This window comes from Hipposideros armiger, unplaced genomic scaffold (assembly GCF_001890085.2).
Source record: "Hipposideros armiger isolate ML-2016 unplaced genomic scaffold, ASM189008v1 scaffold_61, whole genome shotgun sequence".
In the NCBI taxonomy this organism is placed as follows: Eukaryota; Metazoa; Chordata; class Mammalia; order Chiroptera; family Hipposideridae; genus Hipposideros; species Hipposideros armiger.
In genome coordinates, this window is record NW_017731411.1 from 3,862,976 (window position 1) to 3,878,993 (window position 16,018).

General features: G+C 39.8%; 1 protein-coding gene across 8 annotated transcripts in view; it reads right to left on the reverse strand.

The window, feature by feature from the left end:
* The window catches only part of SPECC1 (sperm antigen with calponin homology and coiled-coil domains 1), a 276,466-nt gene that overhangs the window by 68,906 nt on the left and 191,542 nt on the right, over positions 1-16,018 (reverse strand). For 7 of the 8 annotated variants that reach the window (XM_019641539.1, XM_019641535.1, XM_019641540.1 and 4 more), the window contains 3 exons: positions 15,755-15,828; positions 13,579-13,757; positions 768-913 (listed from right to left, as the gene is read on the reverse strand). In XM_019641539.1, the coding sequence (XP_019497084.1) occupies positions 768-913; positions 13,579-13,757; positions 15,755-15,828 (399 nt within the window). Of the gene's footprint in view, positions 1-767; positions 914-7,553; positions 9,072-13,578; positions 13,758-15,754; positions 15,829-16,018 lie in introns of those variants that run through there. The other variant, XM_019641542.1, reaches the window with a different exon arrangement.

The window sequence follows — 16,018 nt, forward strand, 5'->3', positions numbered from 1 at the left end:
GCTGAAAACTATTTTAGCAGAGAAAACCAGGCATATCCTAAGGTTAGCTATTACTACAGCCTTGCAATACAACAAGCATATTTGTTGTAGTCAAGGGAAGAAATACATTGTTATTTTGAATAAATACATTCGTTTTCTTCTATTTACTATTATACATTTATGTGCATAAAGGTATGAACTTTTCTCATATATTAGATAACAGTGAATAAAGGTGACTTGTGAGTCAACCAGACATTTCCAGAAAAAGTGGCACTGTACCAAGATCAAGAATGACAGACCAGCACAGGTAGTCACACACAAGACGAGACCAGGTAGAGACAAGTCTCTCCGCACACTGCAAGATAAGGGAGACCAGAGGTACCAACAAGAGAGGAGAATGCGGGCTCAGCACCTCAATTCCTGGGAGATGAAGCCTCTGACTGACCCTGCTAATTCTCATAAGACAGTAAGAAGGCAGATAGTAGGGACCTTAATCTAATGAATATAGAGACTGAAAAGGATGGTGACAAGGCAGAAAATGGAGGCAAGGAGAAGGTGAAGAAAAAGGAGATTGTATAATACATGGACCAGACTCCCCATCATCATCTCACTGAAGCTTCCACCCAGGCTGCAGCCAGTCTCTGTGTACAGTGGCTGCATGTGGAATGATCTAGAGAGAACCCTTGTGGTTGCATCAATTTGGGCCAGTATACAGCAGGGAACAGCCTTGCTATCTGGGGCCATGGTTTGAACCTGAGCTTTGCTTATAAAACGAAATGCTTAAATACCTGAGCGTCCCAAGTCAAATGACTTGATAAGGGACTTAACAGTGGTTGCAGACTCGGAAGGTGTTGGCGATGCTCTGTTCACATAGACACCATGCCACCGGCCAGGAGTATCGACCTCAGGGGGCTCGGGCTCTTCATGCACAGGTCTGCATGGTAAAGAGCAAATAAAATTGAAAAGGTGGAGGATGTTTCATGAGGGGAAAGACATGGATGGAAACAGAACCAGTGTGGAGAAAATCAATCTGGAAGGCGACTCCCAAATTTAAAATCCTGTTTTCTGTATCAGCTTTGCATCTTCAGGAAATAATGTAGGTGCTGCTCTCAATTTTTATCAGAGATGTTTTCTTGGGAATGGACAGAAACAGTATTTTTATATGTAGAATGACATGAACTCTAAATAAAAAGGACATGATTCTACTCTTCAAATTGTAAAAAAAAAACCCATAAAACAAAAATCCACAAATGTTATTTATCATAATAGTTTGCTGTCCATGGTGAATACAATGGTTTGGCTTGCCAGTGTGTATTCCAACCCCCATCTGGAATGCGGAGGTTGGAAAGATGACAGCTCAGGGCTTCCCTGCAACTAGAATTTCAGATGTGATTCAGGTTCCACCAATAAGAAAAGACGTGGGCAGGAACTGGGGCGGGATCTGAGTCCGGGAAGGGAGGCGGGGTACAAGGCATTCACTATTGCCGAAACAGTCTGTAGTAGAGGCGAGATGCTCCTCCTAACTGTGGTAGTGTCCCAACTGGGCAGGCGGCTCCCCAATTTTAAGGCTCCTGCTCATGGCAGAGGCAGCTCCCCAGATAGCCCAGTACTGTGTTGTAACTTTGGGAGTCGTTCCTGGAAGCTCAGCCTAGATCTGTTTCTTCAGCCCTGCCAACAATCCTGCAAGCCACGTAATACTTTTCCGCTTAAACCAACTAGACTACGATCTATTAAGCACAACAGAATTCCAACGCATAGTTTGCCTTCCAAGGGCGAGCATGGTAATAGTATTCTAGAATAAGTAACATGGCAACTCTGTATGGGCAAAGCTTCTACTCTCACCCAAACTTCCCTGCTAAGTTCTTACTGTGGTTTGTAAATTCGTGTAGATTCATAAAAGAGTCTTTTAAAGACAGATCATGTGATTCAGTCCTCCCATGCAGGGCTTCCTCATCTAGGGGACTTTAGCATGTCATTTAATCTCCCTGTGAATGAGCCAAGACAAGATCTCCCAATCTTCTGATTTTTAAGTCACTGCTCTTTTTATTGTATCAAATTGCCACAGCTGTTTTGCAAGAAGATGACTAATTTATGAGAATGGCTCAAACAGAATATTTCTGGCAATATATTTTAATAAGGCCAGTGGAAGTTTAAAATATTTATTTACTAATCTTTTTTAAATTAACCTGCTACTCACAAGCTTCTGCGGTTGAATTTACTTGTCCTTAATTCTCAAAGCTTTTGCTGATCTGTAATCAACATGAATAGAACAAGTTTAAGTGAAACAGAACTTACAACACTTAAATCACACTGCTCTGCACTCTTGTCTCCACAGTCCCTTCTTTTGAGTGAAAAAAAAAATCAGTAAACTGATGACTTCTTTGGAAGAAAATATTAGACATTCAGGAACTGGTAGGAGGGTGGGTTTAAAAAAATTTTTTTTAATTGAATGGGCTTGGTTTTTGTATTCTCCCCATTGTGTTACATAGTATAAAATTAGGAAGTGTATATACAGAAAGAGAATAAAGTCAGGTTATGTATGAGCAGAAAAAGTATCTACTTCTGTCCCAGCCATTCTCAGGAAGGTTAGAAATAAATAAGGCAGGCCACCTGCTTACCAGTCCATTTAAATAACTTGCTATCAAAGGGCCTTGTAGAAACAGGGCACTCCTCAAAGGAAGATAATTTTTAAAAGTTAATTTTCATTTCGTTCCTTGATAATTTATTAAGAATAAAATGGAGACTCCTACATTCTACTGACTTATTCCCTTCCATTATCTAAGTTTCTCTGTGATTCAAAACATCAAATGATAAATAAGAAGACTCATTTAGACTTCATAAGAAAATTGCAAGATTACAGGAACCAATTCCCAGTCCTCCTGCTTTCACAGATAGCCCAAGACAGTTTACGGCCATACCACCCTGAACACACCCGATCTCGTCAGATAGCCAAATACAACATTTCAAATGATCAGTCCGCTTGGCTAGAACAATAAGAATCAGTATGAGAAAACGCTGCAAGTTGTTTAAGATTAGAGACGCTACTAAATCCTCACTTATGTTATATAACAGTGGTATGTGTGTGTGTGTGTGTGTACAAAACAAACACTGCATTGAATAACCATGGCAAACAGTTATTAAGAGTGCTATTGGTTTTATTAGTACTTTAATCATAAACACGCTTGAAATTCCTTATACCAGCCTGTCTTAGAATTGTTTAGGACCGACCAGTAACAACCCCAGCAATAAATGAAGTACAGTTGACCCTTGAACAACATGGGTTTGAACCACGTCGGTCTACCTATACATTCATTTTTTTCAATAAATATGTACAGTAAGTACAGAGAAAAAAATGTATTTTCTCTTCCTTAACGATTTCCTTAATATTTTCTTTTCTCTAGCCTACTTTATTGTAAGAATACAGTATGTAATACATATAACATACAAAATATGTGTTGACTGTTTATGTTATCAGTAAGGCTTCCAGTTAACAGTAAGCTATTATTAGTTAAGTTTGGGGGGTGTGTGTCAAAACTTATAAGTGGTTTTTCGACTGTGCAGGGGGTCAGTGCCCCAACCCTCATGTTATTTAAGGGTCAACTGTATTACATTTCCTCTCTTCCTAGGGAGAATAAGAACTCTGTGTTCTATAAAGGTTATTAAAAAATGTTTAAGCGCATAAGCAGGTGTATTGTAGCAAATTCATTAAATAAAGGAAAAACTGCAAGGTACCACTATCAGGTAAACATTTGCGCAAGACTGGCTATTACCTCCTAAGACAAATATTAGGTTCTAAGGTCAATCCAAATCACCCAAAAATACATATATCTTATATGGTTTTGTAAATACAACTGAATACAAACGTACCGTCTTTCAGTAAACCTAATGCATTCGTTTTTCCTACAGCATTTAATAGTTTGCTCTTTCTTCAGATGCATCTCAGATGAAAGAGCTGCCTTGTGCTTAGAGGCCATGTTTAAAACAACAACAAACATAAGGCATGTTTTCCTTCTGCTCCCAGCTTGTAAAACTATGATAATGAATAATTCCCACAGGAATATGTGTATGATATCACTTCACAGTAAGTATCATGTGTCTTAAAAACATTATCTAATTGAATTTTCCACAAAAACTGTTACTTTAGATGAAAAATTTGACAAAGGTCACTTGGCTCACAAATGGTGACTCTGGTATGGAAATCCAGCTCCGTTTGACCATGCCTTTCTCAAATTTTTGATTCTGCATGGTGTCCTATGATAGGCATACAAGGGTTCTAAAAAAAAATGCTGATGGCATTTCTAGTTAAAATGTATTTAACATATATTTAAGAAAAATACTACTAATATTAATTTCATTGCTCTTATTTTAATGAGATAATATGCTTAGAAAGTGGCAACCCATACCTAAGAATGACAGACAATTGTAGGTGAATTGACAAATGCACAAACATAGGGCAGAATTCCCAGGGACCATGTCACCTGCTCACTGACTGCTGGTCTACCTTACATATCTTTCATTATAATTTAAACATATTATGCACATGTCTGTAATTTATTTTTTGGTAATTTTTAAAAACATTATGTAATCTAATTCATTGCTTTCCTTGTTCAGTTATAGAACAGGGTCTGCAAATGTTGATTTTTCTACAGCACTTAGTTCATCAGACAGGACGCCCACTTTGCACTGTTGAGTATTTTGATCCAAGAACGTGTGAGCTCTTGTACGTAATTCTTTTTAACCCTCTGTTGGGCACAACTGATCTCACAGATTCATTGCACACAAATTTTCAAATATCTAACAGTTAAGTATTGTGACTCATCACTTTCGTATCTTCCCCCTTTACTGTAACCTATCGCCAGTCATGTTTGTGACTTAGTACGGTAAAGACATATTTCATATTTGAAAATTGGTGTGCAATGAATCTGAGATCAGTTGTGCCCGACGGAGGGTTAAAGTATTCACAGGTTAACTACATTTGGAAAACATCACATTATGCCACTGCTACCTTCACAATTGGCAGATTAATGTTTGTAAAGCAGACCAGTCATGTCAATCACATGCTCACAACAGCTCTTTCCCAAGCTGAATGAAGCCCAGCTCCAGGCCTTTCCGGGTACTACACACACTTCCATCCTAAGACTCCCCTGCACCATCCAGCTTTCGGACTGAAGGTCTGAGTTTTTTGTTTGTTTGTTTTTGTTTTTTAATGTCCTGACTTTGTGCCTTTACTCATTCTACACCCTTACCTGAAATGTTATTTTATCAAAATATTTCTTATTGTTATGCACAAAGCAAATCTAAAAGGAGTTTGTAGCTCTAGAGTGAGACAGAAAATAGTAAGTATTCTGTCTCTCAGGTGTCAAACAGTGTCTTCTGAGTTTCACTTTTGAATTTCAATATCAGCATACAGATGGCAATAAAAACAAACAGGGTAAGATGGTGATTTGAACATAAGCATCTTAATCTCAAAATTCCAACAGTAAGAAACAAAGAAACGTATCACAAAAATCCTGCATCAGTACTGGAAACTACAAAAAGATATCATTCACTTGCCTTAGACTGAAGAATTTCTGCTACATAAAGAATAAGGGGGAGGAGGAGAATAGAAAGAAAATACTACAGGTTTATCCCCAATTCCTTTTCAAAGAAAATAAAGATATGGGAAAACCCTGCTAATATCACCTATATTAAGTGGGCAAGTGGGCAAGTGGGCTGGAAGGAGCACAGGATGCCCAAAGAGCATGCAGAGCATTGTTCCTGCAAAGGATCAATGACATTAAATATGACTGTCTGAGGAGGCCAGGGATGATTTATCCCAGGCACAAATGATAGCAGCAAAAATTGGCAGATCAGGAAAAGCCACAGCACATACTTAAAATGGGCCAAGCAAAACTAGGCCTGGAAAGCTGGCTCCCATGGTCCAGTTTCACCAGAGAAGAAATTGGACTCATGAATTTCTCCCATTAGGCACCCATTCCTCTGTACTCTGTTTGAGCTTCTGTGTCTCTGATATGTTAACATAAATTTACTTTAAAAAGCAAGCCTTCCTTTTAGTTTAAGATCCAAGAATATATTTAAAAGTATTTAGGCAAAGTGAGGATAGGTCTAAACAGAGTCTACAGACACTGATCTTGGGCACATGTCAGGCCCTGTTACACTTTATTTAAGCAAAATAAATGATAGGTTAAAACATTCCCTGACCTATTAATATATTTCATAACATAAAATTAATAGAATAACTGCACTCAAGGGAGAAGACATTTGTAAATTTATGACAGGAAATAGAATCGGACACTTGATAACATCAGCCTTGAGAACACAATAAAATTCAAGAAAATAATATAATATATGAAAGGTGACAACTTAAAATAAAAGGATGAATTTGAAAAATGATATCAGCAATCTAATAATCCCACTAAAATATTTTAAAGCAGAACCAGCTAAAGAGAAAAAGAAATGAGGGCACACTGGAAAGTCTCTATATTCAAAACAAACAATGTAAAGGTGGAATTTCAAGTCAGTGGGCAGAGGATGGTTTTGGTAATAAATGATGCTGGCATGGCTGACTGTCACATGGAAGAAAAAGACCCATACCTCACATCAGACTGAATAAAATAAGAGGATCGTGTGTGTGTGGGGGGGGGGGCGGGGAGAGACAGAGAGACAGAGGAAACAGATAAATAAAATGGAATAGCCTATTTGTACAAGATCAGGTAGGGGAAAATCTTAAACAAAAACTAAACACCCAGAAGCAGTAAAGGAAAATACTAACAGTTGTATTACATAGTAATAAAAAAATTTCCATGACAAAGATGATAAAGCCAAAACACCGAAAATATACTGGGATAAACATATGTCCCAAATAAAGTACTATATAAACTGATAAGAGAAAAACAATCAGCTCAAGTGCTAAACTAGCAATTCTCAAAAGAGAAAATGTAAATAGTTAACATATAAAAATATGCTCAGGGAAATGCAAATTGAAGCACTAATGAGATATCATTTTTGCTTACTCTATTGGCAAAAATTAAGATTAATACTATCTGCAGCTACAAAGGCTGTGTATTAAGAGGCACTCTCATTAAAAGTAAAATGTCCCAAATCTTAGGTAAGTGATCTGGCAATATATATTAAAATTAAAAGCATGTATATTCTCTAATGCAGCAATCACTGTGAACATCGATTACCTTACAGGGTGGTCCTAGAGGGGAAGAAAGGTTAATATTTTTAATATTTTTCTTTATGCCTCTCTATTTTGTTTCCAGTAAACCTAAATATTTCATAATTAAGAAGAAATCTAATACATTAAATCACCAAACGATCTACTTGTTTTTAAATTTCAACAAGACAAATCTAGACTTAAAATTCCATGTGATATATTTTCTGATACTTTAATTTTGCTTTACAAAATTTATGCACAATTAGTAATTTTGCTCCTTGCCCTCTTGTTCTAATAATGAAATCATATAAAAAATGACATTCATATTGAAAATCAACTTCCTATCCACAACTTGTATTGCAAGTCCAGCTTGCTTCTACCTCAAATTCTAGCTATTTGACATGGCTTTAAAGTTCTGAAACTATATGCACTAGAAAATTGAGAACAAATGATACAAAGACCCTGCAGAAACGTGGTCAGTGATTAAAAAAAAATCAGACAAAAGACTCTTCTAAATAATAACAACATATTTATTTAGCACTTCATAAACGCTTACATATAAAAATATCCAACAGTCCCCAGAGTAAAGACAGATCAAAATATGGGGTGCAAATACAGTTGTGAAGTTTAAGTTGAGGTTGCACTTTTCTTATTGTTTATATTAGAAAACACCCAGCAAATGAATTTCATATCATCCTAATAATTCTCAATCTGAGGTAAAGATGTCCCAGTATATAAACTTCTATCCTACTAGGACAGTTCCAGCAAATGTTTAAACTATTTTACGGAGAAGACATCAACCTCTCTTCTTTCTATTTCCAAGCGAAATTTTTCTAGTGATTCAGTGCTCTCCAGTGTGACATCCCCACAACGTCCTCCTGAGTTACAGAGCATTCCTGTTCCTAACTTTCCTTGGATCAGACAGTAACTCTTGTCTTATCCTCTGAATAACGCAGCTGCCAACGACCTGACGCTGTCTGGACTGTACACTCACATGAGAGCTACAGGAGGTCTGCTGAACTGGATACAGATCTTCACAAACGTATATACTTCCAAAAGTTCAGAATCACACTTTGAACTTTATGCTTCTGGATTTAAAGTCTTTAAATTTCCAGGGTAAGTTTTATTCATGAGGTTTTTGTTGTAGTTGTTGTTCATTAGTTTTCAGTTAGATTCCAATTAGCATTGTCACTGCATAAACTTATCTGGTTTAACTACATCTTTTATTATCAACCAAATATCTACTTATGTTGAGCTCAATAGAGATTTTTGGAAATCAACCCAAAATTCAGTGGGTGGCTTGTTTCAGATGAGGAAATGAAGGCAGACTCCAGCTTGAACACACTTGATCAAGCCTTGATATAAAGGAAGCAGAACTTTCTAACTTCTTCAGAATGAGACGTCACACAGATAGCTTCCTATTTTGCCTCAAGTAGTGTTAATTCCAAGATTATCAGATACTATATTCAAAAGGAAGCATGAAAATAAACTTCAAGAAGTAACACAAAAGCATGGGTCGCATTCACCAGCACTCTGAGTTTGCTATGCCATTGCTCTCTCTGAACACTCTAGTTGCATGTCAAAATTTTTTTCACAAGACTTATATTTTGTTTTTTTTCAGAACAATTTCATTTTATGCTCCAAATAAAAGACTGCTGAATCTTCTGAGAAAAAGAAAAAGAGGGAAGGATCATCTGTGTGTAATGAGTTGATTCCAAAATGTACAAAAAAGGTAAAGAGACTTGATCGCAATGACTCTGTGTGAAATAGTGAATGTTACTATAAAGAGACAATTTGGCTCTTTATAAAGAGGTAATTTCTCCTCTATGTTATTCCCCCTTGCACATAGAAATGGCTGTAGTTTCCCATCATGGCAAGGGCTGAGCTGTCTTTCTTCCATCAAATGCTCTGCTAGCTGACAGAGACCATGGAGCTGTGAAAATAGAAATGGGAGGGGAAAGGCTGGTAAAGGAGTTACTTAATGCAATGGTTTTTATGATCTTAGTCCACAAATATAAGAATTTACAGCTGACACTGTCCCACAGGGAAAAGCTAATACCCAGAATAGGACCAACATGTTTGAATTCCTATTGTTCCAATTTTTTGGATGTCATATGTCTTCAGACAGAGGAAATGCCAAACGCTTCAAAAGGCTACTGCCAGGCTCCTCCACCAGACCTTCACCACCAGACAACTGGGTGGGTGAAGTGGAGACATCCAGGACGAACAAATCAGGCTCTCTGTACTTTACCGAGTGGCTCGTGCTTCCCTCTACTGTCCTATAGTCAAGGCCAAAAAAGAAAAAGATTTCTTTTATTATTATGGCATAAAAATCCTCAAGGCCTAGGGAAAGCTCCTGTCCACACTTTTCAAAGCCAATCTGTAAAGATGGGGGTTGGGGAGCAGGGAAGGAGACGAGCTCTTTAGAATGACAGGCTATGTATCTAATGCCCTAAGGGCAAACTTAAGCTATGAAAAAAATAATTAGTATGAGAGTGAAAGAATTAAGCTTGTTGAGATACCAGAAGACCAGTTTTTACATCAATGGCCATATATTGGGCTGTCGAAAAAGTCATGATGTATTTTTTTCTGTTTTTTGTCGAAAAAGTCATGATGTATTTTTTTCTGTTTTTTGTTGCAAAAATGCGTCATGACTTTTCCAACAACCCAATAAAATGCCATAGGCCCCTTAACAGCCTATGGTACTAATGTGAGGTCTGCTCAGAAAGTGCTTAGGAATCCCCATGAGAACTGATCCCCCCTTCACCAGAGTCATGGACGCTGTATCAAAGCAAGAGACCCGGAAAGACAACTTAGTGACTCAAGAGTCTGTACCTCCAGCTTCCACACTTTCCCTTTCAGTGACCGCCCAGAATACTCAATGAGTGGCGGTGATGCATTACAGCTCTAAGAACAACACAGGGGGTGGCACAGGCACATGACTGACATCAGGGCAGAACACATTTGTGCACACACAGAGTTAAAAGCCAATTCCAGAGAGTCTCGCAGTGATAAGCAGCCATGCCACTTGCTTCAGAGGTGACAACGAGAGAACCAGTGGTACACGCTAAACACAGTCTGAATCTTAAGACATTCTGTTTTAGAAGCTGATACAGTTCATTAAGCACAGATGTTTACAGTTTTTAACGATCTCTTTTTTGAGATGTTTTCCATGGGTGCTTATTGGTGTTACATCATATACACAGTAAAAATCAAGTAAGTAACCCTAAAACTAATGGTCTTTACTGTTTCTGAGTAAGAGAAAAAGCAAATTTGTCTTTTCCTAGTACTGTTTGAGAAGCCTGTGTCATACTATTGCTCATTAACAATGGCTTTCTTTAGAAAGGCTGTGTGTGGCCCATCAAATCACTAAGTCGAGCTGCATGTGTGTTCTCTGTGTCTGCCAGGCCCAAGGACTCAACTTTCCAGGAAGAAGATTTGATGTTTTAATTTCGATGGATGTTTTCATTTCAATGTCTTTCTCTTAATGGTTCAAAATTAGAAGAAGCCAGAGTTGAAAAAAGTTATTCATTATCCTTTCATCCATTAACTTGTACATGTCCAGTAAAACATATCACTTTCAGGTCCATAAAAACTACATTGGCTTGTTCAAATCTCTGGAAGAGAAAGATGAGGTCCACAGTCCAGGCTAAAATATGGAAATGCCATCGTGTCAAAAAGGTTCTAAGGACTGCATTGGAAAGATGGTACTGCTGGCAATGTGAGCTCCTGACTCTACCATCAGAGAGAGGCCCAGAGAACAGCAGAGCTTACAGGGGCTTTAAAAAGCAACTTATTCCTATCGCCTCATCTAAGAGAGGAAGGAGGTAGGTCTGGGAAGAAACCTTACCAGTAGGTGGCAAAGATGAGACTATAGCCTCATTTTCCTTAATATCTTTTTTTTTTTTTTTAAACTGAGCCATCCTGCTACCTGTTGGCAGCTCAGCGGCTGCTCAGCTCGGGCCGGACTCGAACCGCTGTTGCTCAGAGCTCAAACTCTTGAGCGAGCTCTTAACCAACTGTGCCACTCGGCCGGCCCTTTCCTTAATATCTTAACATCAGTTTTTGGATTCCAAAATAAAAATATCTTTGAAAGCAAAACAGGACTGATGATCGCTAATGAGCTAAGTTTTTAAATTATCTAAAATACTAAGTTAAATAATGTTCCACTTCATTTTAGTTATTGAGTTCTTGGTAACGAATGCTAACTTCACTTGCCCTCCTACTAGCCTAATTATATTCCTTCGAATGCCCACATATGCAAAATGAAAATCTGAATCAGTTACTCCCATGATACAATCAAGGTGCTTTTCAGATGCTCTTACCTTCTCTCGGTTGTACTTGGAGGACCTCATCAAAGAATTTTCTGCAAGTTCTTTAGCTGTGCCTGAACCAAGAATGACTTTTGAGTTCTCATTAGATGACTGTCAAAGTCAAATTGAGTTTCAGTCAAAAGCCCACTCAGCCAAGATGGAAACACTACGTCACTTCAGGGCCTTTGAGGGTATGAGCTGGTTTCAAGTCTTGATCATGAGGTAAGTTCAGGAAGTGGCTGAGCCATCAGCGAGTAGTTACTTTCAAATGATCAACTCTTTGGAAGGGGCACTTTGCCCCAGAAATGCAGAATCAGACAAGAAACCGGCCCCGGTAGGTGTCTGAAGTCCAGCCCAGTGCAAAGATAGGCAAAAAACACTGAAGCCTACAGGGTTTCAGTAATATGCAATGTTCTGGATTGATGTCAGTTCTAGAATTTGAAATGTTTTGTGACAAGGGATTAAACTGCTGGGTTTGGGAGGTAGGTTTGCAAATCACTGGAAAATCAAAAGAGAAACATATTGTGTTAAGAAAAAAATGACCCTAACTTTGAAGATGTAGGATAGAGCACATGGAGTCCTAAATTGTCAAAACGCATGCAGAGATTTTCTATGATATCAGGGTTCAAATTGTATAGTTGGGCCTGTATCTTAGAAACTATGTAAGAAATGCAGCATCTCATACAATAACTTGTTCAGGGCCACCACACAAACTCAAGACTGCTTTTACCATTTATCTTTAAAGTAACATATAAACAAAGCAACACAGGTTATGATTTGGTTTCTCTTCCAAGACACACACTATAAAAGCAAGACAAATGAACAAATGAAAGCAGATACAAAAGCAACTAGAATGGCCTCACAATCATTTTAATAGGGAACACTATGAAATCTAGTTTTCCTATTCTCCTTCTTCCTTAACTTAAAATTCACATGCTTTTGTGGCAGGGGGTACAGGTGTGACTATAAAATAATGACCTTGATTTTCAAGAGTAAATTGTGGAATCAGCTCCACATCTTATCTTAATCCTTCTCTAGAGGCTGTATTATGTAAAAGTCACAAACAAACAAAAAAACAATAATAAGGGATTGATTGAAGTTTGGTAAGAGAATCAAAACAATTCTGTGAAGAAATCTACTCTTTCCAATGTCATGAAATTCATGATAACACATCAGACTAAAAGGCTCAGAATCTAGCCAGGAAACAACCTTCTTGCTCCTGGAAAGCATGTAAAAAGGGCAAACTGTACAAATCAACATTTGGAACCTACTAAATCTGATTTCTAAATACTACATTTTGGATTTGAGAGACACTGAAAATTCAAGATAATTTCCTAATATCCAAGAATCTCAGAGTTAAGGACATTTATTCCTGACTGGGGAAAGATAACACTGCATTAGTTAAAGCCTACAATACTGTTTATAATCTTGTTTGTAAATCATTTGAGTTTTAAATAATAATTAACTTTGAGCTCACTTAGGGAATACCTCCCTCTGAAACTCTGCTGTTAAGAAAGCTTCCTGTGGCCACACCTTGTGTGATTTCCATCCCTCAAGAACAGAAGGGAAAGTCATGTATCAAGCAGGTGTAGGTTTTCCACACTCTCCTTTTTAACAAAGTGAGTTATTTGAAGGATTTCGTGAGGTAGCCTACAAGTGTTTCCAGTAAAGAAGCATGTCCCTGGGCCAGAGAGTCCTTTATCTAAGGGCAATGCCCCCGGAAGTCCTGTCCTGCTTTTCCTGCTGCTTGAGAGGGACCTATGAGGGGTGTCACTGTTGCCAGCCAAAGTGTACTTCCCTGCACTAATAAACACTACGATTTAAGGAGCATCCTAGACACGGAATCTAGTCTCTCAACCCAGGAGAGACCTGGCTAGAACTTTTGTACATATGTAAATGAAGAATTTTCTTGTCCCCTTAGGCCAGAGAACAGCAGTGACCGGCACTGGATGGACTATACCTAGTTGTGCAATGGCAGCAGTGGCAGAGAGAGCCTAGAAAAGGGTAAAGATTCAGCACAGAGCGACACAAAAGCGTCACGGAAGGCCATGCGTGGTGACTGAGGGAGAAGCCAAGCACTGTGCAGGAGCCCTCAGACTCGCGGGGTATGGCTCCGCTGTGACCCACCTGCTGAGGCCCTGCATGTCCCCCAGCTCCTTCTGCAGCCTGGCGTTCTTCTCCTCCTCCTCCAGCAGCTTCCTCTTCACGATGCGCAGCTCCTGCTGGGCCTCACACTTGATGTCATTGGCTACCACCACTGCTGTCTGCAGGTCCGCCTGGAACCGCCTCCACTCCTCGGTCTCCTCCTGAAAACACCAGAGTTCACACCCAGGTCAGATGCCATGGAGGCTGGCACTGGGGCAGGGGCTGCAGGGTCCCCAGAGCCCATCACCAGGAAACACTGGCTGGGCAGTACTTAGTGAGGCGCGGAAAAGGCACAAGTGGGCATGACACCTTTGTGTCATGAGAGTACTCTATCCTGAAACTGAATAGTTGCTTTAGTTTTACTTCCTGCTGTTACCGGCCAACTGAGTAGACACCCCACCGCACTACTGAGAAACTTTTAAGTTTTCTTTCCTATAAGAATGTTAAGTATAGAAATGTTAAGTCTCCTCCCTAGTTTTAGTTTCTTAGCTCTTGGCTTTGATTACTTTTCTAACCAGTTTGTGAATCCTAGACTAAAGATTGCTCCTAGCCTGAATCCTAGAAGTCTCCTATCCCTCTGCCTCAGATAACTACTTGAAAGCCTGTGAATTCCTAATATCCCCCAGGCCAGTAAACTAAATGTCAAACCCATTCTGAGCCTAGACAATTGACGCCACCTGAGTGACAGGCTGAATGGCCACAGGCTTCAGGAGAACTAACAGATTTATTAATTAAAATCTATTTTTCCTCATTCGGGGACCTTGGGGATACAGATAACACCCCAACAAGATTGCAGTCACAACCAAAGAAGCCAACATGGTCTTCTAGGTGGAGCTCGAGACCCCTTCCTCTATGCCCCTGCCCAGCAGAAAGCAGATACAGAAAAGCAGACCTCCTGTCCCTCAGCTTCCCATAGAGATTTTATGGGGATCACGTCTCTCAAGAGGAAAACAAGGCAGGCAGTTAGAGGCAGGCATCGGGCCTCTGTATTCCTGCATGTCTCACAGGATGTGACCACCCGGTGACCTCCCCTCTCCACCCAAAACTTCTTTTCATTGTAACTATCTACCCCTGAAACAAATGGGTGCGAAATACCCAACTATATCAGACCAGTCACTTGCACCTGTGCTGTACCTCTTGTCAATTATGGGTGCCAATCAAGGGGTCCCACGTGCATTCTAGAAAAAGGGGATAAAAACTCCAAGTCCTGGGAAGTCTGCCTTTTTTTGGACACCTTCTCCCTTCTTGACCGCTTCTTCCCTTTTTGACCTCCTTCCTTCCTTTTTGAGCCTTTTGAGCCTCGCCTTTGCGCGTGGCCCGCTCCAAACTCTGAAATGTACTATCTCTTCGATAAACTACTTTTTCAGTACTTTACTCTGGCATATCGTTCAATTCTTTGCTCGAGTTGCCAAGGACCTGGACTTTGTGCCAAGAATGCCCCACTCTCCGACAACACTGCCAGTACTAACTGGTGGTTCCAGAGCCCCTGCCGCGGAAATGTACCGTATTTGCCGGTGTATAAGACGATTTTTTGGCCCTGAAAAATATGCCTCCAAGTGGGGGGTCGTCTTATACGCCAGGTACACTTCAGATAGACTGCCCATAGTGCTTGCCCCGTGCCATAGTGGCCTCCCGATGCCCGCTCACTTCATTCCACATACCGTTCAGGCATCAGCAGCGCTGCTGGGTGTATGCTCGGCTTATGCGATTTTGCTGTTATGCGATTTTACCACACTCGCAAAATCGCACACAGCCGACCATACACCCAGTATGATAGCGCAAAATCGCGAATCGCGATTTATGTATATGTTTGATTACATACAGCCTTGTGACAGTTTTCCTGCATGTCATAAGCATTTGAATATAAATTAAAATGTTGAAATCAAATCTGATATTGTTTTACCTTTTATTTGGTGTGTGGAAGGTGTGCAGAAGAGGGGGTAGTCTTATACGGCGAGTATATAACAAACTCTGTAGTTTGAGTGGAAATGTTAGGGGGTCGTCTTATACGCCCAGTCGTCTTATACGCCGGCAAATACGGTACTATGAGAAAACAGGCTAGAGAGAGTAAGCAGGGTATTTTTCAAAGGTCTCAAAATCTGAGAGGGAGACACTTCCAGTAAAAGGATGCCCATCCCCTGCTGTACCTGCATCTCACCTTTATTTGCTTAGTCAGAGTCTTCAGCTGCCTCTCCAGATCTGATTTCTGTTCCTCCAGCTTCATCACACTGCCTAGAAACAAACAAGTCAGACAGGAACTGGAAGGGGTGCAAGACTCTTGGGAGAAGTTAAGCTAGGCAGCAAAGGAGCAGCTCCAGATTTGGCAACAGGCTTTCGAATCCATCTATCCTACTATAAATTCCATTCTTGGCCCTGAAAACTGGAAGCCAGGAGCAGGCGGTTCTCCCACGTCAGACAATGG